Source organism: Choristoneura fumiferana, chromosome 24 (assembly GCF_025370935.1).
Source record: "Choristoneura fumiferana chromosome 24, NRCan_CFum_1, whole genome shotgun sequence".
Lineage (NCBI taxonomy): Eukaryota > Metazoa > Arthropoda > Insecta > Lepidoptera > Tortricidae > Choristoneura > Choristoneura fumiferana.
In genome coordinates this window covers 13,614,530-13,638,704 of record NC_133495.1, presented here as the reverse complement: position 1 = coordinate 13,638,704, position 24,175 = coordinate 13,614,530, and the positions used below count along the sequence as shown (strand labels likewise).

General features: G+C 35.9%; 4 protein-coding genes across 4 annotated transcripts in view; 3 read left to right on the top strand and 1 right to left on the bottom strand.

Moving 5' to 3' along the window:
* The window catches only part of LOC141441725 (XK-related protein 6), a 55,263-nt gene that overhangs the window by 26,790 nt on the left and 4,298 nt on the right, over positions 1 to 24,175 (top strand). The gene's annotated exons all lie outside the window — the stretch shown is intronic.
* Positions 4,494 to 13,864, top strand: Syx16 (syntaxin 16). The gene is made up of 4 exons (XM_074106561.1): positions 4,494 to 4,674; positions 5,561 to 5,694; positions 7,988 to 8,160; positions 9,002 to 13,864. Exons 1-4 carry the CDS (start codon positions 4,594 to 4,596, stop codon positions 9,637 to 9,639), a joined length of 1,026 nt encoding a protein of 341 aa, XP_073962662.1. The 5' UTR covers positions 4,494 to 4,593; the 3' UTR covers positions 9,640 to 13,864.
* On the bottom strand, positions 14,497 to 16,479 carry vih (ubiquitin conjugating enzyme vih). The gene is made up of 2 exons (XM_074106565.1): positions 16,241 to 16,479; positions 14,497 to 16,161 (listed from the first exon to the last, which is right to left on the bottom strand). Exons 1-2 carry the CDS (start codon positions 16,339 to 16,341, stop codon positions 15,732 to 15,734), a joined length of 531 nt encoding a protein of 176 aa, XP_073962666.1. The 5' UTR covers positions 16,342 to 16,479; the 3' UTR covers positions 14,497 to 15,731.
* On the top strand, positions 18,166 to 20,560 carry LOC141441410 (splicing regulator SDE2). The gene has a single exon (XM_074106130.1). The coding sequence runs from the start codon at positions 18,319 to 18,321 to the stop codon at positions 19,039 to 19,041; it is 723 nt and encodes a 240-aa protein (XP_073962231.1). The 5' UTR covers positions 18,166 to 18,318; the 3' UTR covers positions 19,042 to 20,560.

Sequence of the window (24,175 nt, the reverse complement as noted above, 5' to 3'; positions counted from 1 at the left end):
TGTATGTCATTACGTTTTACATATCTTTTCAATTCAAATCCAACTGACAACTTTCAAAAGCAAGGCCATAGACAAGTTAAATGAGGAGCTATGAACCTCATTTACATATATCTAAAAGTCTGTTTAAGTAACAATATCAATACGTGTATTAAGAAACAATAATCTACATTTTTAACTCACACGCAAAGTTAGTTTTGTACTTTTGACGAGTCTTCTGAAACCTTTAACTGTTATATATGTCGGCGGCCGATCGTAAAATCCGCCAGATCACGAAATTCCTAGGCATATCGTGAAACGCCGCCATTTCATGATATGCCTAAACGTTGGCCAGGCATATCACGATGTGCCTGAGAAATAATACGGCAGATCGATTAGAGCAACGCATTCGACGATATTCCTAGCTTTATACCGGGCACATCGTAAAATAGTTTCTTTTTTGGCCACTGGTGGCGCTGTGTATGCAATGGCGGCCGTGTCCAACTGACCGGTCGTGTTTGTTTAGCGCGTGAAAAATGTCGGCGTCGCAACAAAATGATCCTTAAACCGAAACTAGTGATTGAATTCAAAATAGAAGTGCAAAAGAAGCTTTTGAACATCAGCTCCGTTCTTTTTATGTGGATCAAACGGATTCTGTGCACAATATGAAAAAACCATGGACGTCTGCCCGTATTTTAGAGGTTAGTATTTAGTTGATAAATAAAGTATTCACTAGTTGTTATTTATTTATATGGAACAATTTAGGTACGACGAGCGAAGCGAGGAGTGGTTAGTATTAATTGTGATCACGACGCACGAGCCAAGCGAGCGAAGCGAGCGTGCCGCGGCAGCGGCCGGCGAAGTGCCAGAACCGATATGGCGGCGTTTCATGATATGCCTAGGAATTTCATGATCTGCCTAAACTGGCCAAATCATGAAATGGCGGCGCTTCATGATATGCCTAGGAATTTCATGATCTGCCTAAACGTCACTAGGCAAATCGCTAAACGGTGAGTTTTGAACGATATGGCGGATGTCCCTTAGCCAATTCATGAAATGGCGGCATTTCACGATATGCCTAGGAATTTTGTGACCTGGCGGATTTTACGATCGGCCGCCGACATATCGAAGTGTAATTAAACGAAATTGCATTTTTGGACATGCATCCTTTTGAATTAGGATGGTAGTGTTCTGATAATTTAATAAACAACATAAACTTTATTTTAATTTTTTTTTTCGTTATATTTGAAGTCGCCCGCTCTTCTCCCACTAAGTACTTCTTTATCTGCAACTACGACGACTATGACTTCAGATTCGGACCACCCAAAAGGATTTGTCGTTGTCTCGAAAGTCTCGAAATTTCGAGACTCCCGGGACTAAAGATAAAGTCTCGTCTCAGTCCCGCCCGAGACTCAAAAATATTTCCGAGACTGGACGCCCTAATCGGAACACATAACGGACCCTTTACTTGACTTGTAAAAATCTTCACCTCGGTCTCTTGCTATAATCGCTGTCCATTCAGAACACCGTATAGGATTCCGTAGAAAACTAAAATAATCAAAAAAAATATTTAAAATACGAACCTGTATGTGTCAAATAACTAAATTTAGCAATAAATGAAATAAATAAAAACCATTTTATTTTTTTTGCTATAATACAACATATTTCATATTCGTTTATGTTTAACTTCATGTTGTCAATGTATTAATGTTAAAAAAAAGACAGACAAAATGAATATAGTATCCTTTCTTTTTTATAATAATTTAGTAACACAGCAATTATAAAATGAAATTAATAGAAAAAAAAAGTTAAATTAAGTTATTAATAATTACGTTCAACATTAAAATAAAAAAATAGACTATTCAAGTCCACAGCTTTCTCCACTCCGCGGAAGCTAGACTGTCTCTTTTGTTCTCGAGAGTTTGATTAAGGTGCGAAAAAGACATATACGAACACGGGGCGAGCATATTTTGTTTTAGCAATTGAAATGTAAATTTTTAGCAAAATGCTAAAAAAACATCAAGATAGTTATGCAATTTCGTAAATTTAAAGGAAACTTGAAATACGACACTCCATCCTTTTTAAGAGTGGATCTGCTGTCATTTGCAGTTTCGCCGAAAACTTTGTCATTGCGTGGCGTTGTAATGTAATCAACGCGCGGTCGAAACACAACTGTGCAGGGCTACTACGAAACTCGAAAATCGAAGTTCGTATCATACCGTCCCTCTCGCTCACTCTCGTATTAAATAGTATAAGTGTCAGAGGGACCCCACGACACGAACTTCGAGTTTCGGGTTTCGTAGTAGCCCTGCAGGAATGAAACAATAGTCGTCTACCTCACCTACATTCTATGAGTTCCATCCTGCTGGGTCGTGCTGAGTCACCGACTTCGAGCTACTAGGTACAGTCGCCAGCACCAATATCCGACACAACAAGTCTGCATAAATATCTGATACGACTCTATTTCTAGGGCCGGAAGGACGTGTCAGATATTTTTGCGCACTCCGCTGTAGCAGATATTAATGCTGGTGACTGTACCTAAAAAAATATTTTCAAGGGATTTGTAGTCGGTTCCATTTTCCGTTATTTTTTTATTTTTTTGGAGTTCGTTTTTCTTTTTTGTTATAATTTTTCTTTATTTCTCACATTTTAGTGATTCGTAGCCAAAGAACATCTCACAACGATTCCATTAAGCCCAAACACGGCTTAGGTACGTTGTTTTATAACAGAGTTCCGTTGCCTACCTTCCGACTTCAGCATCAGATCAGTTCGAAAGAATCATTAACTTAAAGCTCCTTCTTAGTCGCTTATCTAGGTATATTCATCATGATCGTTTATAGACGAGCGAGCATTACTTAGCTTTGATGAGTTCCATTGGTCATCACGGTCTTCTTCATCAGGTACAAGTTACCAAATTATACTTTCTGAATGTAAATGCTTATTTTAATGCAAAAAATGCCAAAATCGCCATAGGTGTGCCTTTAAAATTTGAGGTTTGCCCTCGATTTCCCTAAGATCCCATCATCAGATCTTGACTTGGTGACAATGGGACCACCTCAGAAGACTATCCTTTCGAATAAAAAAAGAATTTTGAAAATCGATCCACAATTGACTGAGTAATCGGCGAACATACATAAAAAAAATACTAACATTGGAACATAGAACCTCCTCCTTTTTTGAAGTCGGTTAAAAAGTCGCCAGATAAGTCGCTAAACCATTTTTGTCGTCAAAACCTTTTTTGACACTTAAGCAAAAATCGCTAGTTCTAGCGACAGTCGCTAAATTGGCAACACTCGGTAGCATAGCAAATATTACCGAAATGTTACTTCGGTATCGTTATAATAATGTGAATTGGGTAACGTTACCTAGCCCTACAATGTAAAGTAAATTTACCGGTAAAAATAACGTTAATCAGGTAACGTTACTATAATGTTAAGTTACCATTTAACGTTATATTTTTTTACCGGTACTAGGTATATGTATGATTTTTACCGTTATTTAACGTTACTTATAGTGTGAATTTGGTAACGTTAACAAGCCCTGCTCCGAAGTTCGTAAATCGTAGTTCGTACCGTACCGTCCCTCTCGCTCGCGTATTAAACAGTATAAGACGTGTCGTGTCAGAGGGACGGGACGACACGAATTTCGGAGTAGGCCTGCTGGCCATAGGGCCATAGGGACTTCAAAGTGCAAAATTCGAACTTCGTCTCGCTGACGCTTATGTAATTCAATACGAGAGTGAGAGGGATGGTACTGTACGAACTTCGAGTTTCATAGTAGCCCTCCAGCAGGGTTACTATGAAACTCGAAGTTCGTACCGTCCCTCTCGCTCTCGTATGAAATAGTTTAAGTCTCAGAGGGACCGCACGACACGTCCTTCGAGTTTAGAGTTTCGTAGTAGCCCTGCAGAACAGGAATATGAAGTGTATATTATATTATCCCCTTAAATAGTATAACAAACGAATGTGTAACTGCAAAATATTTGGACGCCTAACGGCAAAACATAGAGTTCTATGAAATATTTAAATAAGATCTGTTTGTTGTACCTATGTTTGACAAATAAATTTATCATTATCATTATTATCATTAACAGGTGATCTGATAAAAAATGGTTGAAATATTTTATAAATTTTGTATAATGTATTTACGAAAATATTTTTACTTACTTTAAGATCGCAAAGATAAAATATTACCTACTCTAACTAACACTCTTCGTTAACACTCGATTTCTGACATTACGCTACGCATGTTTTTCTGTGCAAATAAATATTTTGGTCCAAATAATGCATATTTCTGTAAACTTTGATCACTTTTTGATCATACATTCAATTTATAAACCATGTTACAATGATAAATTGTAAAAGTATACAATAAATACATTATTTAAAAATAAAGTTCAAAACTGGAATAAAATATAATTTTCCTATCATTGATCGTTGAAAACTTTTAAGCATAATTTGGAAAACAAAAGCGTAAAATGCGCCTGCTTGTTTAGGTGTCAAAGACAAGCAAGACGTCAAATTCTGAAGTGCTGATCCGTGTCATGGCTTGAGTTATAATATTTAATATAATAATAAATTGATTTGTGACCATAAAAACCGACCAACAAGCACAAAAATGGTTTCGCGAAGTCTTACTGAAGTCTTCGTGCTTATGCGTAACAATGCAATACACAGTCGGCAGCTGTTTTCGGAACATGTACGTATTTTATTGATTAAAATGTCGATCAAGTTTCGTTCTATTCTATTTACCATGGGTCATAAAATGAATGCCTAGCCTACCATCACAAAGTGTTTACGATTCTCATAAAATAATGAAATTCTGATAGCAATAAATATTGAATCAAATTCTAAACTTTTGTGATGACACAGTTTTAGGCGTGATGTAGTGATAATTTTTTTTTATTCGACTGGATGGCAAACTAGCAAGTGGGTCTCCTGATGGTAAGAGATCACCACCGCCCATAAACATCTGCAACACCAGGGGTATTGCAGATGCGTTGCCAACCTTGAGGTCTAAGATGGGATACCTTAAGTGCCAGTAATTTCACCGGCTGTCTTACTCTCCACGCCGAAACACAACAGTGCAAGCAGGATTAGCAAGCAAGATACATTCTCCATGCATCATCCTGATCCCAAGTCATTGCTCTCTGTTGTTAGTAACTAAAATACTTTTTTCCCATTTTTATTTTTTTTCGCTATGCCCATAATAATAATTATTTTAACATAACACATTTTACAACATAATCTAAAGGTCACTGCTCACTAAACGCAACAAATTAACTTAATATTTACAACTTTTTACTATACATCTTTTTTCACAAAATATTCAGCCATGATTTTATTTTGAACATGAAACTCACTCATATTAAATGATATTGTAATGGATAACTCACGTCTTAAACCAAGTTTAGCTCAACATGTTATGTGTGAAATAGCCCAATACATGTTGAGCTAAACTCGGTTTAAGACGTGAGTTATCCGTTACAATATCATTTAACATGATTTAATTTTATTATTTTTTTAAAATTTAAAATGTGTGGAGTACATGCATAAAAAAATAAAATAAAATTATTTCTTTCTAGAATGATTCAGAACGGGTTAAGCTCATGCGAAATAACTCGCATGACATGGAAGCAGGTCTGGAGCTTAGGTCAGAGTCCAATGCTCCGCCACCTTGGGCTGACGCCCTTGAGGAGGCCCATTATATTATTACTAGGTTGGTATCAGTCTTTTTACAAACATTGCTGATGTTCCTATAATTGACAAGATTTCATTTTTTTAACACCTGTAAATTACTACAGGTATCGAAAGAGTTTTGCCTAACATGGGAAAATATTTATTATAATTCATTTCTCCATATTTAAAAAAATACAAAAAAATTGAAAAAATAAGTCTGAATTGGTCAACACTACCACAGAATATATATGTATCCTTTGCCTTTTTCACCAGAAAAAGGAGCTGTCATAATTTTGACAACGTTTCTATGCAACATCTATGTCAGATTTACGTGATCTTTTTTTTAAGAGACTAGACAAAAGTAATGGATCTATTGTGTGGTAGTTTTAAAGTTATACCCTTTTAGAATAAGCCCATCTTAAAAAAGAAAAATAATAATTAATAGTTGTAGCGAAATTTTAAAAATATCAGCGTTTTTGTCTTTCCAAACAGAATACAGAGAACAAATCAAATTATAGTCTTAGAAATATGAAATCTTGTCAATTACACCCAGGACTTAACAACAATTTATTGCTGGATATAAAGTACCTATAGGTCAGGGGTGCCCAGCCGGTTGATCGACTAATAAGTGCAGTTGATTGGCAAGGCAAAAATATAAATACTGAACTATGCTTCAAACATCATTTAAGATTTCAAGAAGTATGTAATTGGTAAATCACACAGTTTCGTCAAAAAACAGTAGATCTTGGGTCTAATCAAGTTGGCCACCCCTGGTATAGGTAGTAAAAAAAACGGCCAAGAGCATGTCAGACATGCCCGAAATAAGGTTCCGTAGCCATTACGAAAAAATTAAGTAATATTTTTCTAAGGATTTCGTATTTTGTACGGAACATTCCAAGTTTAGGTAGGCTGCTATTTACTCTTAAACTACTAATAAATGTCAAGAAAAGTTAACCGTTATAGTTTTCCTTGTAAGTTTGATATACTTACTACCATCCTGACTTTTTTCAAAATTTGTAAATTGTTATGACTTTTTACCTGATTGAAACAAATTTATTATTATTACTAGCTTTTGCCCGCGGCTCCGCCCGCGTGGTATTCGGTTATCGCGCGCTGTTCCCTCGGGAACTGTGCATTTTTCCGGAATAAAAAGTAGCCTATGTCACTCTCGGGCCCATAAACTATCTCTATGCCAAAAATAACGCCGATCCGGCGCTCCGTTACGGCGTGAAAGACGGACAAACACACAAACACACTTTCGCATTTATAATATTAAGTATGGATGAAAGGCTGAGATGATGATGTTAATGATTATATTAAAACAATATATCGTCACTACTTTTTAAAAAGCTTGTTCCTCAAAATATAAAAACAATCTGAGTGAACTTAATGAACACTATTTCAAGTCTATTTCTTGATGTATTGATTTCAGATTAGAGATTTTTACAAAGTAGTGAAGATATTGCTGATGTTAGTCATACTGAATATGTATCTGTGGATATGTATTATTTCAAATACAAAGATGTAAAGATATTTATGAAAATACTGAATTAACTCTGGTTTATTGTAGTGTCTCCAGCCAGAGACATCTTACATGTAGCAAGCAGAGTAACCGGTAAACTACTATGATCTCATATGATCCTATTAATATTATGACTTTTGAATTAGCACTAATTAGCAGTCATTCAAGTGCTTTAAGCCCAATAGGGGGTGGGGCATCTTTGCTATCTGAATATCGAAAATTGAAATATTTATAGTCGAAATATCGGACCTAACCTAACCTACTTTGCATATTTTGACCGTCGACTTTAACTTTAGATATATCAATTTAAATAATAGTCAGGAACATTAATAAAAAATTAAGGCTAAAGTACATTATGGTACTTTTTTTCTATTTGTGAAGACTATAACAACAATCAAAGTTTAAAAAAACAATACTATTGTTTAACTTTTTAAAACTACTAGTGGTTTGAAAGGTTTAGGTAATTAACTAAATGTAAACAAACTTAAGCTGCCAGATTTGGCACATTCGAGGATTTTAGACATTTTACTTATCGATCATTGTAATACAAACTAGACTAGTATGGTAATGGTAATGTATTTCAATACATAAATGTGAATGTTCTGATAGTCTATTGAGGAAATTTCAATATTAAAGACCCAAATGACGTTGTTTCGTTTACAAGACAATATAATAGCTTTTTTACAGAGAACAGGTACATACATAGAGATCCACATACACATGTTTCCATTTAGTTAATTGATTACCCTAAACCTTTCAAGTATAAGTGGTAACAGATATATTTTAATTTCTCTTCCTGCTCTTCCATCAGGCTAAGAACAAAGCTGTCGGAGCTCCAGTCCCGCCACTCGCGCCAGATCCGGAGACCCGCGTTGGATGACTCGAGCGAGCAGCAGCATATAGGCCGTCTCACCGCGGAGATCGGGCGGCACTTCACGCATGCGTACACGCACCTCACCGCTATCAAGGCTCAAGTTAGACATGGTAAAATTTAGCCTATACTGTGTTTGTTGATATACATTATCTTCAAGAGACAGCGTAGTTTAGTGATAGGGGAGCATTCAAGAAAGTAATTTTGGGGGGAAAGGGGGCTTGTAAAACGTTACGATGCGTTACAGGGGTGCGAGGAGGTCGTTCAAAGAACGCGTTACGTCACAGTTTTTTTGTAAAATTACATACTATAATGTCCTCAAAAGTGGAAGATTCGTATCATCAGTTGTTGTTCTTGGCCTATAAAATACCAACTTGATTTGGAAAACGGCTGGAGAAAAGCTAAAAGAATTAAATTGAAATGGTCATTTGGGTATTGGGTGTTACGTAACGTTTAGGAAGGGGGAAGGGGGAACAGAAAAATGTTACGGCGCGTTACATGGGGGGAAGGATCTTAAAAAAATGCGTTACGTATTACTTGAACGCCCTCTAGAAAATAATTAAGCTGGTAATTAATTTTTAGCTAAATGGATTTTTTTCTTCAAGCATAAGTCAACCGTCATTTTTAAAAAGGTCAAATTGTAAAATTCACAAACTTGCCGAATGGCACTCACAATTGACATCACACATACTTGCTAAATATCTGTGAATTAAAACACTTAAAAGCGTCCTAAATTGTAAATGTTTTACACCACTAGTACAAGCTTTGCTTAGTTTGGGACTATGTAAATTGGTGTCAAGTGACCCATGATATTTATTTATTTAGTGTGCCTGCTAGTGTCTTGGAGGAATTAACTTCATTTGACCTGTTGAATGTTACATTGTAGTTAACAGAAATCATAACACGTAGAAATAACGCTTCGCACACGTCTAAGAATAATAATTTATTTTCCAGGCAATTCAACAGAACAAAAGCTAACAACTAACGTTGTCTTAGCACTAGTGTCCACCCTGCAAGAACTGAGTCTCACCTTTCGAACGGCGCAGTCTAGCTATCTAAAATCTCTTACATCCAGAGAAGAGAGATCCAATGCCTACTTTGATCTACCTAACTTTGAAGAACTTAGTTTAGACGACAAACCTACCCTATTACCAGATCTAACAAATAATCAAACGGACCTACTGTTCTCTTTACCAAGCACATCGGGTACACAGACTAACAATTTTATGGATGACGAACAACAAGATACCTTTGAAAAGCCATCGCTTAATCAGAAACAAATGCTGTTGATGCAAGAAGAGAACACCAAGATGGTAGCGGAGAGAGAGGAAGAAGTTAACAAAATAGTCCGTTCTATAGTGGACCTAAACGAGATATTTAAGGACTTGGGACAAATGGTCCATGAACAAGGGACAATTTTAGATAGAATCGATTATAATATCGAAAATACACAGGTCCAAGTGCACGAAGGGTTCAAACAGTTGCAGAAAGCCGAACGGTACCAGAAAAGGAATAGAAAAATGCACTGTATATTAATATTAGCCGTCTTGGTCATTGTTTTGGTTGTTCTATTGATCATCATTAAGAGTTAGTTGGGTTTTGATAATCGAAAACGGCTAATTAGTTTGTGTACTTTATATATAACTTTGTTCAGAAATGCTAAGTGGAGTTTATAGTCACTGTTATATTCGTGATTAACTTTTTTACAAAAAGTATGCCATTTAGGTATGTAAGCATAGAAGAGGTAATCGTTTTTCTTACTTGAAAAGGAAAAGGTCAAAAAATTACTACATTTTTGCTTATTTAATACTTGAACGATGAACATCATCAAGTTGGAATTATATATTAACCCTTTTGTAGCCCCGCTAATTCAAATACGCGACTAATAGTTTAACATTGGTTACCTATGGGGGCTATGGGGGAGTAATTTTAAAACGAATAGTATTTTTAACGACTTCAATTGATTTTGTACCATATTGTAAATTCAGCAAGGTCGAATATTTGTTTACATTTATGTGGTCGCTATATTATGCACTATGCCTGGAAAAAGGTTAATGACTACCAGGATGTGTGTCTTGTAGGGTAGCGCCATAGATAGATATTAATCATTAATACAGATGCTATACATTGAGCACAAACTGGTAATATTATACATAAAACGCCTGTGTTGCCATGCGTGGCGCGCTTCACAGATTATGGTTTTAGGCGGGAAACGAATGCCATCTGTTACTGTAATTATTTATTTTACGAAATAATATAATATACTAGAACTACCGAGCTAAATGTACTATGAGTAGAGTAATGTAATTTACACAAATAAATTGGCCCTAAAAATGTCGGCACTGAAATATTTAAGGTTAAATATTGCCTTATATTACGTAGAGAAATTAAAAATCATGCATATTGATCATATAGATAGGTTTTAGTAGTTAGGGTATAGATTCCATTGCAGCTAAAATTTAGCTCATTCGAAAATCATTCCTATTTGTATTAAAAATGTAAATATTAATAATTTATTGGTTATTTATTTATGCCTATTTGAAATCGATTTTATCAATTTTTGTCTTGATCCTTGAGCACTTTAAAAATTAAAATCAGTATGCATGTTATGTTGGATATATTTTTTAAGACTATGTTGGCTAGTGAGTCGATAGCTTTATATTTCGATCACAAAATATTCATTTTTCTTTGGCAAATATCCTTAATACAAAAGAATATTTTCCATACATTCATTATATCATTTATTTATGAAAGATTGAAAAATACGCAATTCTAGTCGATTTATTTATTTCCTAGCTTAAGGTCTTTTTATAATTAGCACTATATTTTATGTCAAAATTATTTTATAATCACTAACTAAAATGCCTTTATGTTTGTGTACATATGTTGTAAGCCTTCCTTTATACATAAACAGTAAAGATTGCTTGAAATATGTCGCTGACTATCGCCAGTAATTTTTGAGTGCGAAAGTGTTTATAACTTCATTAGCCATTATTATTTCTTTATACTAGCAATAAACTTGCTCATTATCAATTTTTTTATCGATATTCTGGTCGGACAGGATTCGATCCCGCACTTCCTGTCGTTTTACGCGAAGGATATGTCATCAACTAATCATTTTTGTTTTAAAAAAATCTTAGATTTCTTTGAGCAAGCGTACTGCTAATACAGACAAATAATAGAATATATAGAACACACATAAATAATGTATAGAAGTGCTAGATCATTTCTTACGTTTCCAACTAATAAGGGTTTTTCGACAGGCGAAATTTCGCTAGATGGCGTTAGCATCGTGAGGTCCGTTTGAAATTTCAGTGTTGCTTGCGATTGGCTCATTTAATTATTTAACCAATCACGAGCGCGACGCAAATGTCAAACGAACCTCACGATACTATACTACGGCCATTACAAACGTGAGAATGAGGGCTATCGTTTTTTGTCTCACTAGATGGCGCACTGTTGCGTGAGGTTTTTAAGTATGGCTTTCAAAGTCTGTTATTACGGGTGTGAAAACAAAGTTTAGATTAAAATCATATTTAATACACCTTAAAACCGTACCATAAAAATATCGAGCATGCCACAGTGTTGCATAGTCCCCGTTTTGTTCGGAAAAAAGGGAGGACAAAGGTTTCCGAAAGACAAAACTGTCTCAAAACAGACATTCATTGCCCCGGAACGCATATTTGCCATAATTAATTTCAGATATTGCAAAATATTCACAAAATTATTCTAATTATAAATAAACCCGCGTAGCTCACCCAAAAACTATGAGATTTGACATTTCGGAGACCTCACGCTACACTAGCGCCTCTAGTGGCGAATTCATACGCGATAGCCCTCATTGAGTCATAAATCACTTTAAAGGTGCCTCTCACTCGCACTCACAGGCCTTATGGGACTGCCCTAGTGTCACACTACACACAACACTTGGGCAGGCAGTCCCATAAGGCCTGTGAGTGCGAGCGAGAGGTACCTTTAAAATGATTTATGACTCAGTTCGCACGTTTGTAATGGCCGTAGTATAACGCCATCTAGCGGTATTTCGCCCCTCTCACGAGATGCGGGTTTGAATACCGTCAAAATATCGTTCCGAAAACAAAATTTAAAATTTAACGCCCAAATCGAATGTCGATTGCAGCAGACACTAATTCCGATATGTAAAAAAATCATAACTTGGGTTTTATTTACTTATTACATTTAGGGGCTGTTTCACCACCCATTGATTAATTTTATTTGACGGATAAAGATGCCGTCTCCGTCTATTCGAACAAAACAAACAGAGACGGCATCACATTTATCTGTCAAATAAAATTAATCAATGGATAGTGGAACAGGGAGTTATAATTATTAGTAAGAGCTAGTGTGAGTGTGCCAATATCTTTTTATATGTGTAAAAGATTTGTATGTACCTATGTTATTTATGGTGAGTGAACACGCGAAAAGTATAATTCCGTGGAACTGTCTTTTTCTTCCTTGACTTTTTTGGCAGGATAAGTATTTCTCAATGTTAAGTAAAAGGGTAGTTAGGTTGCACTTTGTAAATTTTCCGTGTTACCGCAAAAACTTAAATAACCGTTGAGCATGTGTTTAAAATGTCATTTCACAGAAATCTGGCATTTCAGACATGACATGTCGACGTGTTTACGTTTTTTAGGTAAGGGCATGTTTCACCTCTCATTGATAAATTTTGTGCGACAGATAATGCTGATATCGTCTCTGTTTATTTGAACAAAAGAAATATAAATAATCAAATCAAATTTTATAATAAAAACAAATTTTGCAGTTAATTAATAATTAATCTGGATTTGGAGCTAAAATAAAGTATTATTGTTATTATTAATAACCGTTACTCCGTAAAAAATATCCTATGTCCTTCTCCGGGACTCAAACTATCTGTATACCGATTTTCATCTAAATCGGTTCAATGGTGTAGACGTGATGAAGTAACAAACAAACAAACAGACTTACAAACTTTCGCATTTATAATATTGGTGGGATATTTTGTTGGAATACCCTACCCTATTCACGGTGACGTCACGATTTTGACGCGTTGCGCTTTGAATTCAAACTTCGTATCGTGCTGTCCCGTTCACGCTAATATTATTTAATAGAAGAGTAAGAGGGACGGTGTGATACGAACTTCAAATTTTAGAGTAACCCTATTAGCGTGAGCGAGACTGAATGATACAGAGTTCGAACTTCAGATATACGGGCTGGGGATACTACGAAATTTGAAGTTCATATTGTACTGTCCTTCTCACTCTTGTATTAAATAATATTAGCGTCAGCGGGACGGCAAGACACGAAGTTGGAATTTTGCACTTCGTAATAGGTCTAGGGCAGTGGTTCTTAACCGGTGGTGGAAGAACTCGAAAAGGTCCGCGAAGCCATCAACAACGAATTGGCAAAACGACGCGCCAGTCAAGTAGCGGTCGCAACCGTTCATTCATTTACAATTTTACTTTTACCATATATTACCTTCAAACAGTTGGTGGTCCATGGCAAGATAGAAATTTTGTCAAATGGTCCCTCCTAACTAAAAGGTTAAGAACCGCTGGTCTAGAGTCTGCAGGGCTACTACGAAATTCGAAGTTCGTGTCGTTCGGTCCCTCTGACACTTATTCTATTTAGTACGAGAGCGAGAGGGACAGTACGATACGAACTTCGGAGTAGACCCTCTGCTTTGAAAACTAGATCTTTCTAGCTATATGAGTATAATTTCTTCCTATTTAAGTATATTGTTTGTAAATACTTCATTTGTTACGACCGTTAATTTGTAAAGTGACATCAAGTTGAAAATATAAGAATTATACTTTAGTCTTATTTTTTATTTACTCCCAAATTGAAAGTAATAGTCCATCATTACATAATGCGAGGAAAGGCTATATAGAGATCTCTATCTCTTCCAGGCACATATTAAGCCTGGGGACCGAAGTCCGTAACAAGAAGGGCTACTAATATAACTTATGATACCAAAAGAATGTAAAAGATCATAATGAATGTCTTTGCTAATTGTTATATATTTGCCGTGACTTACTTATCAAGTGTTTTTCAATAAAAACACACGTCAAGATCACTTACCTTCTTTCTAATGCTAAAAAACACGAAGTATAGTACAGGACCAGATTAATGGGCTGAATTGGTTTCTATTTGCACCATGTAATGAGGGTAGGAGTGAATAAAACTAATTGCAGATCAATGTATGTATAATACCTTAGACGGGTCTATCTTCACTGCTTCAAAAAATTTGTCATTGTTTTTGATTATTTATTGGTTCCTTTGGCAGTACAAAAACGGAGAATTATTTTATTAGTATGAAGAGAAAGGAATTAGGTACTGCGAGTAATTCTTTTTTTGTATTATACACACATACATTAAGTAACATTTTTTTTCTGATGAATAATGGTGGGTATAATTTATCAAAACAGGGTAGAAGAAAAAGCAAACAATAAATTGCACTAAAGAATTATATTTTTCAATGATCTTTCAATATACAATTATTCATTCATTTTAGAATCAAACTTCAAAGTGAAAAGACGAGCCAGAGAATCTTCCAGAAACTAAAATAAAGTAACAGAAACCTTTATAATTTACTTACAAGTTAACTTTACACCAGATTCACAAGATTAGTAAGCACCGACAAATATATGCAGGGTACAATCATATGAACCTTTGCCTTATGAACTTTAACCCTTTTCCGGGCCCTGCGAGTTTAGATGTGCTATGACAAAATAAATCATAGTTCTATGTTGTTTACCTATGAGGGATTATTTTTTTAAACAATTCAAATGATTTTGAAGGAATGGAATTTGCTCCTGTCGTCTGCATTTCCAGATAAATACAATCTAGGGCTCTTCAAGACTAGACTGATATTACTGAACCGGTGAGATACACCTTTGGCCTCATCTGCAGTTAACATGTCGGCATTTCGTGGCGCATATGGAATGATTTTCAGAATATTTTTTTCGTCGGTTGTGGCAGACTGTGGCAGTTAAAAGGTTAAGTAAGGTTAAATATTTGGGTAAATTTATGTGGTTGCAATATGCACCATGCCTGGAAAAGGGTTAACATATGACTCCGTCCTATCCTGCATTAGACTGTGCTTGCCAAACATGTGGCACCAGCATTAGTCAGTGTACTAGTTTAAAGAGTCAATTTCAGAAGACTAGGTCTAAGCTGTAGCACAAAATAAATAACATTTCTATTTGAAACTTGGTCAATTTGATCTAGTCAAGTGATGGTATTAGACACTGGATACCATGATAATTCTGGTGTCAGTACTCTCAGTCCATAATTCCGCTAAGAATGATAAAAGAATAATTGTGTAACCTTCAAGGACTGACGGACTGAGGTCTGTTGTGAATAACAGAAAAACAAATTGTTGGATTGAACTGACCCCAAATTACCATGTAACTCAAGCCTCACTGTTTAAAGTCACTTTAATGCCAGTCAAGCTACAATTAAAACTGTAGAATGCTTGTTCTAAGTTTGTAGCAGTCATCAACACAATGCAAATTGCCACAGCAAGACTTAACTCATTTCAGGGACTCTTTTGTGGCAACTAAATAGGAAAAATGGCAAAGAAAACTTAAACAAAGAGCTCTAACTCCGCCTCAGCACCCGCAGACATTCACAACACAAAATACAACGCAAAACAAACATGACTTCATGAACCAAAACTAAACTATGAGTCTCTGTGTTTACTATAGAATTCGTCTAGGTACTTCTTGTAGGCAGGCTGGTTGGGCCATAGGAAGGATGCTTGTTGGTTCAAAGGGCTTTGAGTGTTAGGCTCGGCCAGCAAGCTCTGTATAGATAGAAGCACGGTGCGAACGTCATACAACGCCGTCCACTTGTCTTTTAGAATATCTAAACATATTAACCCGCACGTATCGACGTTAGGGTGGAAACAAGGCGTCACGAACTTTACCACCGGCGGTGCGTAAGGGTACGAATTAGGGAACTCCAGGGACAACTTGTACTTGTGCCCCGCGTACACCGTTTCCAGTGGGCCGTTAATCGTACCGATCCATTTGAACAAGTTCTCGCTTTCCGGAAACGCAGAGATGCCTTTGTCCGCACAACGCATTAGCTCCATCAACTCCTTCTGCAGTCTGCAACAGAAAAACGACTCGTCCGTGACTAAAGCCTTGGAGAAAGCAGAAAATCGAGCGCTTTGTTTCCACAACTTACCGTTTGCTCACAGCATGGTTATCCTTCAATTTTATCGTGTCCTCGTTCTGTTTGGCGGGGTTAGACGATGAAGCATAGTGCGGATTGATATTTTGAGCCATAATAACACGAACAACGAAATAAGGTGTCTCCAATTTTCTGTTAAAAAGGCGACTTCCTGTTAATTTGAAAAAGCTCCAATCAAATTGCTCTTTTGACAGGAGTGTGTAATGGCGTCCGTCAATTCAATCAACGTATGAAAACAGTAGCGCCATCTATTGTTCCACATACAAAATAATGGTAAAGCAGGTTGAGTTGAATAACGGCTATGGTTACAAAATAACGCGTTATTAATATTGGTTGTTTTAGGTTATTTGATTTGAATTGGACTTTCTTCTGTTTTACAAAATACATAAAACATTACTTAATAGGCTTTTTTGTATGAAATTACGACTTGAATAAAGTTCCAAGTAAGCGCTCCCTATTCATTTTCTTTTGTTGTGCAATTACTTTATGCTTTCACTTTCTTTGATCAGTTTTGTGTTCATTGAAGCATGAAAATAGAGAGTAGTGTTTTGGTTATTTAAAAAAAAATCTTAATCTATTTAAGACGTTGCGAACAAGTTTATGCTTAGTTGTGATAAAGTTTTCGTTGCAAAGCATCTTTGAAGAGATTTCGTTCGACAATGTTTGAAGTGAGTACTTTCTTAGTTCATATTTTTTATTTATTTAGGTAATGAACTCCAAGAGTTCTATGTAAGTCCATAAATTTATAATAAAAAAAATACTGAATATACAGTTTCTCGGATTTTTCGTTTATTAATACTAAAATGGATGAATTTCGGTATTTTAACGGTGTTAGCTGCTAACGTTATGTAAATCAGTGTTTTTCATTGTGGCTTGTACATAGTCTGAAAAGATAACTGAAATATGATAAAACAAAGAATTTCGACTTTTTATACTACAGTATTTTTTTTCCTAGAGGAAGTGTACAATAAAAAAACACGACTATTGCATAAATTTTATTCCCTTTGCCTATGAGAAAAAAAAAACAGGGTTGCTAACCTTACTTTACTTTATTCTTTACATTGTACCATTTTTTGCTCAAATTAACATTATGTTTGCGCTTTTTTATTGGTTCGCAAAATTAGGACGTTTTTATTTAGGTTTTTTTTTCGATTTAAATAAAATAATACTAATAAGAAGAAGACAAAGAAAACTTACCTAAGAAACCTTAACTAAATATATCTAAGATGTTACAATAAAAATTATAAAAAGAAAACCCCGTCCAAAAGATCTGCCTGTGGCAGAGTTCCCATGATGCTGGCCGCATTACCCCTTTGGACCGCAAGTGCGATCCGCTGGGATAAATACGTACCAGCTCTTGGGTCCTCAGAGGTGTCGATCAACCGGGATGGTCGATTTATATATTTGGGATGTTTTTATATATTATCCCAGAAAAAAAGACAGCAGTTGGCAGCCCTGAAGAAAACTATTCCATTAATTTCATTCGTTCAATTTCGTTCGTTGTCTATCAAGTTGTCAATGCTGTCTGTCATTCATATTCTCCACAACCACGAATCACACACCAGTGTTGCCAGACACACCGCTTGTTACCCCGCGTTTTTGACATTGGCCCCGCTATCCGCGTTAAGCTAACGCGGATCCGCTTTTTTAAAATATACATGAACAACTTTTACATGTTACCACTTGCTCGTGGAAAAAGGTGGTAAATTCAAAACATCGAATGAACGAAACAGCCCAACACTTGCGGCGCAGCGGAAGCACTAGTTGTACTATGATTTGTCTTCGGCTTTTCAACGTGCCAAAAAAACCTATAAACGTATTCCGCAAATCCGCATTTTCATTTAAAAGTCCGCGTTTTGAAAGCGCAGCTCCCGCTTTTTGTATTCCGGCATCTGGCAACACTGTCACTCTGTCACACACATTACATTCAATCAATCAATCATTCCTTCGTGTTCTGTCGTGGAGTAAACTATTGTATTGTTTGTAGATTATTACTACGTTTTACTCAGTTTTACTTTTACGATTTAATCGAATTTTGCAACGTTCATCAACATTAAAGTTTGTGTACCAAGATGCCTTGCCAAATTTACTTCGAGAACCACGTCATTACTGATACGAGTCACATTCACGACGCAATGACATTGAAGTGCAAGATTTCGCAAAGATATAACATTCCCAGTGAAGATCTATTTGTGACGATTAACGGCAAGACAGTTCCAACCAACTACGAGTGGAAAACAAGTAACGATGTGGTCAGAGTCTTTACCAAACTCGTCGGGGGGAAAGGTGGGTTCGGTTCCATGTTGCGAGCTATTGGAGCTCAGATCGAGAAAACTACCAATCGCGAAGCGTGCAGGGACCTGTCGGGCCGTCGTTTGAGAGATATCAACGAGGAAAAGAGGCTCAGGAAGTGGCTGGAAGGCCAAGAGGATCGAGAACGTGAGGCGATTGAGCGTAAGCAGAAGAAATTGGAGCGCTTGATTGCTGAGCCGAAGATTCAGGTTAATCTGAACCCAGTTTACGAACGTGAGCGTCAGGAGTTACCAGAACGTGTGAGCGCGGCTTTAGACGCTGGTTGGCAAGCCGCTGGCTCCTCTAATGAGACTGGCACGAAGAGAAAGATGGCTGATGAACAATCTAAAGCCAAAAAGAAGAAATTGTGGATCGATGCTGAACTATCAGATTGCTCGTCTTTAAGTGAAGATGAGGAAGATGAAAGAAAGAGTCCTGTTCCAACAGTGTCTACCGATAGCGGGAATGAATCTGACAAGGCGTCAGAAAGTGCCAAAGTGTAATGTCATTAGACTAGACAGTGAAAACATATTTTATGTGTTTTTCTTCAGCACTTCATTATGTATATTGGTGACTGACTGTACTATATTTTATTATGCGTATATTTAGTAAATTGATTCAAAATTATGTTCAGTTTCCATAACTTTACTTTGTACTTGAGTTCACTTGTTACTCTGCATTTCTCATTTTACAAATGTACATTTTGTTTTACTGTCATACAAAGCATGTGACAATAACAAGTCAAAATCAAGTTACATCAACTGTTTATGTAATTTGTCACATTGATGTCTGAGAATTATATATTGCAATAACGATGGTCTGACAGTGTAGTTGGCGCTAATTAGTGAATTCAATCCCAGGATTTGTAGTATGGCGAATCCCAGGATCCCGGGATTCACCATACTAACAATCGTGGGATCGGATTTTCTAGCGCTAATATAGTGCTCAAGCTCTGCTTGATAAGGCATTTGTGTCTTGCTTGATATTGGTTTATAAAAGTAAATGAAGTTTTATAAACCAATATCAAACCAAACCATAACAGAATTAATGTCAATCAGACCACACAATACTAATATCATCTAGCAATATTGCACCTGACAAAAAACCTTAATTGATTCTGTTATTTTAACTATTTGTGTAATCTGTAATTGTTTAAACATTTTGGATACTATATGTTATTTATAGAAGTAAAAAACTTAAAAACCGTCCACTTGCATAAAGGAGCAGACTACATAAAAACAAGTTAATGTTGCTGTCAAGTCTGTGCTTGGCATTTCTCAAGTTTTTTCTTTATACCTTGTGCCACACACGGTATAGTTGAACAAACTGACATAACATTAGTAGCATAAAGGTTCTACCATAGTATGGTCGCTATTAGATATTTCGGAGCGGCCAAGGTGATCAAAAATATCAATACATGAACTCTAATACCTTGATAATAGAGTGCACCACTTTCACCCCTCATTTTGACCACCTTCACCCCTGTGAAATATCTGATGGCGATTGCACATGATTCAGTTAGTTCTACTGTATATGCTGCTATGATGGATGTGTAATGTCGCAGCCCCCACACATGGAATGAGTTGTGCCACAGATTCTTTGGTCCGCACACCTCACACCAAATTACTAGGATATTTTCCCAGCTTGCACTGTGGATAACTGGGAAAGAATTCTAAGTACACAAGTATAGTTGTTTGATACTCAGAAATTAAGCTAATAACTGTACAGTGGCTATCAGATGTTTTGGAGCTGCCGAAGTGGTCAAAATATTGGAACATGCACACTATTGACAAGGTATTAGAGTTCATGCTTTTATATTTTTGATCACCTTGGCCACTCCAAAATATTATGATGGCAACTGTACCGGCTGAGAAAAAACCTACTTACAATGTAAAATAATTATGAGTGTATGTAAGTTGTTTAAAATATCTATGTATGGTACATGTACCATAATTTTAGTGTATCATAATTTTTATGAATGTTGTAAATATATTTTTAATAAACATAGTTTTAAGTTAAAAATTTGCGTTTTATTGCATTTTAGTTTTAGTCCCTCCATTAAAAGCATTAATTAACCCTTAGCATGTGTTCCCACATAAGATATAGAAAATAAATGAATTATAATAAATATAGTGTTAAAATTTAATTAAAACAAAAAAATATCTTAACTTTTGCACAAATCTGTATTAGCATGTGAAGGGTTAATTGATAAGATAAAACATAAAAGTTTAGGTAAAAGATAATAAAATGAATAGATAAATATAGTTTGAGTTTTCACTAAAACGAAATAACAATTGATTGTAGATTTATATATTTTTTGCAAATATGGGGTGCAGTTATTGTGCACCTGACTGACTGAATGATGGGTCTACTGTAATAATGCACGCCCTAATAATTCTATAATTTTAAATTACATGTGATCAACATGTAATTGTTAAATATTGTAACCCTGTCTGTAACACAACTATAAATAAATTGTCACAGACGTAGCCAATTTTTAATATCGAGGGTATGTCAAGAAAGTAAAACAACAAAAATTTTGTTTATTATTTTAAAAATGATTGATGGTTAATTTTTTAATAAGGTTCCAATGTGTGTAGCTTAGAATGCATAAAAAAAACACTAAACTTTCCTGTAAAAAGTCACTGGTTACAAAAATCAAGATGTTAAAATTTAATACATTTTTTAAATATTAACCAAAATTAGTAGCGCTCTCTAGCGACAAGTAGAAAGACTAAAAAACACGATAATTTCAGAAACGTTTATGGATTCTGATCATGCTGTGCCTGGTGGTCCTCACAGCTGCCAGACCTCAAGAATTTGACGACGATGATGATAGCAGCAATGCTGGTGACAGAAAAGGTGAGAAAAATATAAAATTTTAGGTTGGATAAAGAGCCGTTGTCTAAAATGACCGATAGATAGCGTTACGTTCTCTGAGTAATAGTTCTGTACGACTAAACCAATCTTCTTTTCTTTCTAGCTGATGACGTCGCTCGGGTTCAAATAAAGGTGTATCGAGGCCCTACCAAGCACGACGGTTACGCCCCATGGGGTTTTTGGGTCAAACAACCGTCTGACGAGTAACTTTCAAGTAGCTCCGGTAGATGTCACTGTATTGGCTTCTCCTACCAAGCGATAGATAGCGCTGAAATCAATCGCAAAGAAAATTAATATTTAAGCATTAGATTTATGATTTTACTTATTACTATTATTTTAATAATTAATAATAAAATTTCAAGTAAGTTAAACAATAAGTTAACTAATATTTTAATTTAATATGGAGCTTGATTAGTTTCTGCTTGGATGTATAGATGGCGCTGTTAAAGTAATTACATAAAGTAAAAGCCAAAGATTGTTACATAGGTCTGTCTTGTTAAAAATAAAACTTCATTAGATTACTTTTGTTTATTTTATTAAAATTTTTATTCTACGTATTAAGATCATACCACGAGGAATCCAATTCAGATGGGTAGCGCGTTCGGGTTCTCGTAGCTCTGAGACGAGTTCTTGAGATAAAGTATTGTAAAGAACTATGCTTGGTGTTTCTTTGCACGATGGAATCTATAATACGGAAATTCGCCGAAGAACCAACATGGTTCGAAGAATATGCAAGTTAAAGTGGGAATGGGCGGGCCACTTCGCTCGAAGAACAGATAACCGTTGAGGGAGAAAGTCCTTTTAGTGGCGATCACGAACTGGAAGGACTCCCACTAGATGGGCTGGCCACATCGCGACAGTTGCGGACAACTGGTGGATGCAAGTGGCGAGTTGTCGTTCATTATGGCATTCTAAAGGGGAGGCCTTTGTTCAACAGTGGACATCTTCCAGCTGATGATGATGATGACTACAGATTTTCATAATATACGTCACCTATATACCAGTGGCTTAGCGTCAGATATTTCCGTGGTAAAGCCGAAGCAAAGACCGCTTACATCTTTCATAAATTCTGTATGTCTTGTTCTATTTTGAAAATATTGGGCAAGCAAAATATTTGCTATATACGTACCTGATCTACTAAAGAAATTATAATTCAAGAATGGATTACCTACGAGTCCTTGCATTACTTGTATTATATTTACCTTAGGGTTCGGTGTTTACCCAAAATAGGCGCGTAGTGTTTACCCTAACTTACCAATTGATAGAAACGGGCACGCAAAGCTCTTTTATTTTTAGATATGTAAATTGTATGTAGGCGAGAATTGTTTGTTGATTTCATACACACAATTCATCGTATTCTTATTGTCGAAGACACTTTTACTGCTAGAGCTACACACATCGCGATAACGCGAACATTCGCTTTATCGTGATGTGTGTAGCCGAATATTCGCGAATACTTCGGCACTTCGTGCGAAGCCGCAGACACTTCGCCCCACTGTCGGTAAACTTGCGCACATCAAAGGGTTTCTTTATCGATCGATATTTCTTTGTTTGCAATGTGGCAATAGTTTCTATCGCGATGTGTGTGGCTCTACCATAAATGAGGGTAGGTAATTTTAATACAATAACGATCGATAATGAATGTGATCCTACTAGATGAACTGAAGACATCGTGAGAGTTGCGGGCATCAGGTGGATGCAAGTGACGTATGCGTGTCGTCGTTCATTCTGACGTTCTAAGGGCCGCATGTTCAACGGTGGACGTCTTCCGGCTGACCATGATGAGGCAGCTAAGAATGTTTATTCGCAATCGCAAAGATTGATCCGAACTGCATCTTCTTAATTATACCGGGTGTGGCCTGTAATACGAGCAAAAAATTAAAACATAGATCGTCCTCGTCAAACTGAACAACATTAGTTCAGCGACTTTTAAAAATAAAAAAATAAAAAAGAAAAGAAAACAATAAATTTATTCGCCAAATTTCGGCACAGCAAAAAGAATAAAAAATACAATTAAAAATAAGACAACCTTATTACATACTCTTACATACTAAAAAAAAAGAAAAAGAAAGCAGTGCAGTGCTGGTTTTCAGTAATGAAAACGCTGGAAATAATGGAATCTTGGAATTTTTCCTTTTTCATACAAATTAAATACTGCTATCAACGTACGCCATCCTAGAACGTAACTGACGTCGCCTGTCACGCTACATCATCATCATTTTGCTTTACATTGCTTCTTCAAATAAACTTAAAAGTGTAACAAAAATTATAAAAACTACTTATTATTTTTAAAAGTTTGAGGAGAATGATCTATGATTTAATTATTTGCTCATATTACAGGCCACACCCGGTATTTCAACGATTCCAGCAACTCTTGTATACTTATTTAATAGTATCTTTATTTATTTGGAGGAGTTCAGAAACGGCTTCACCGATTTCTGCGAAAGCTATGTGGCAACTTCGGGAGCGAACAATCTATCTAACTAGGGCCTATTTCTGAGAAAAAGCGGGTTTTCAAATTTGTGTTTTTTTTTAAGAAAATATCATGCAACAAGATTGAAAACAGGGAATATTACGATTGATTTTTGGAGTCTTTTTGTATTTTTATATTTTTTATTTCAACTTCAAATTTTTTATGTTTTAGTTTGTATTTTCGATATTGGTTTTACGGGATGACCGTAAAAGTAACAAAAATTTGGAGTTGAAATAAAATTATAAAAAAAAATAAAAAATGACCAAAAATCAATCTTAATTTGA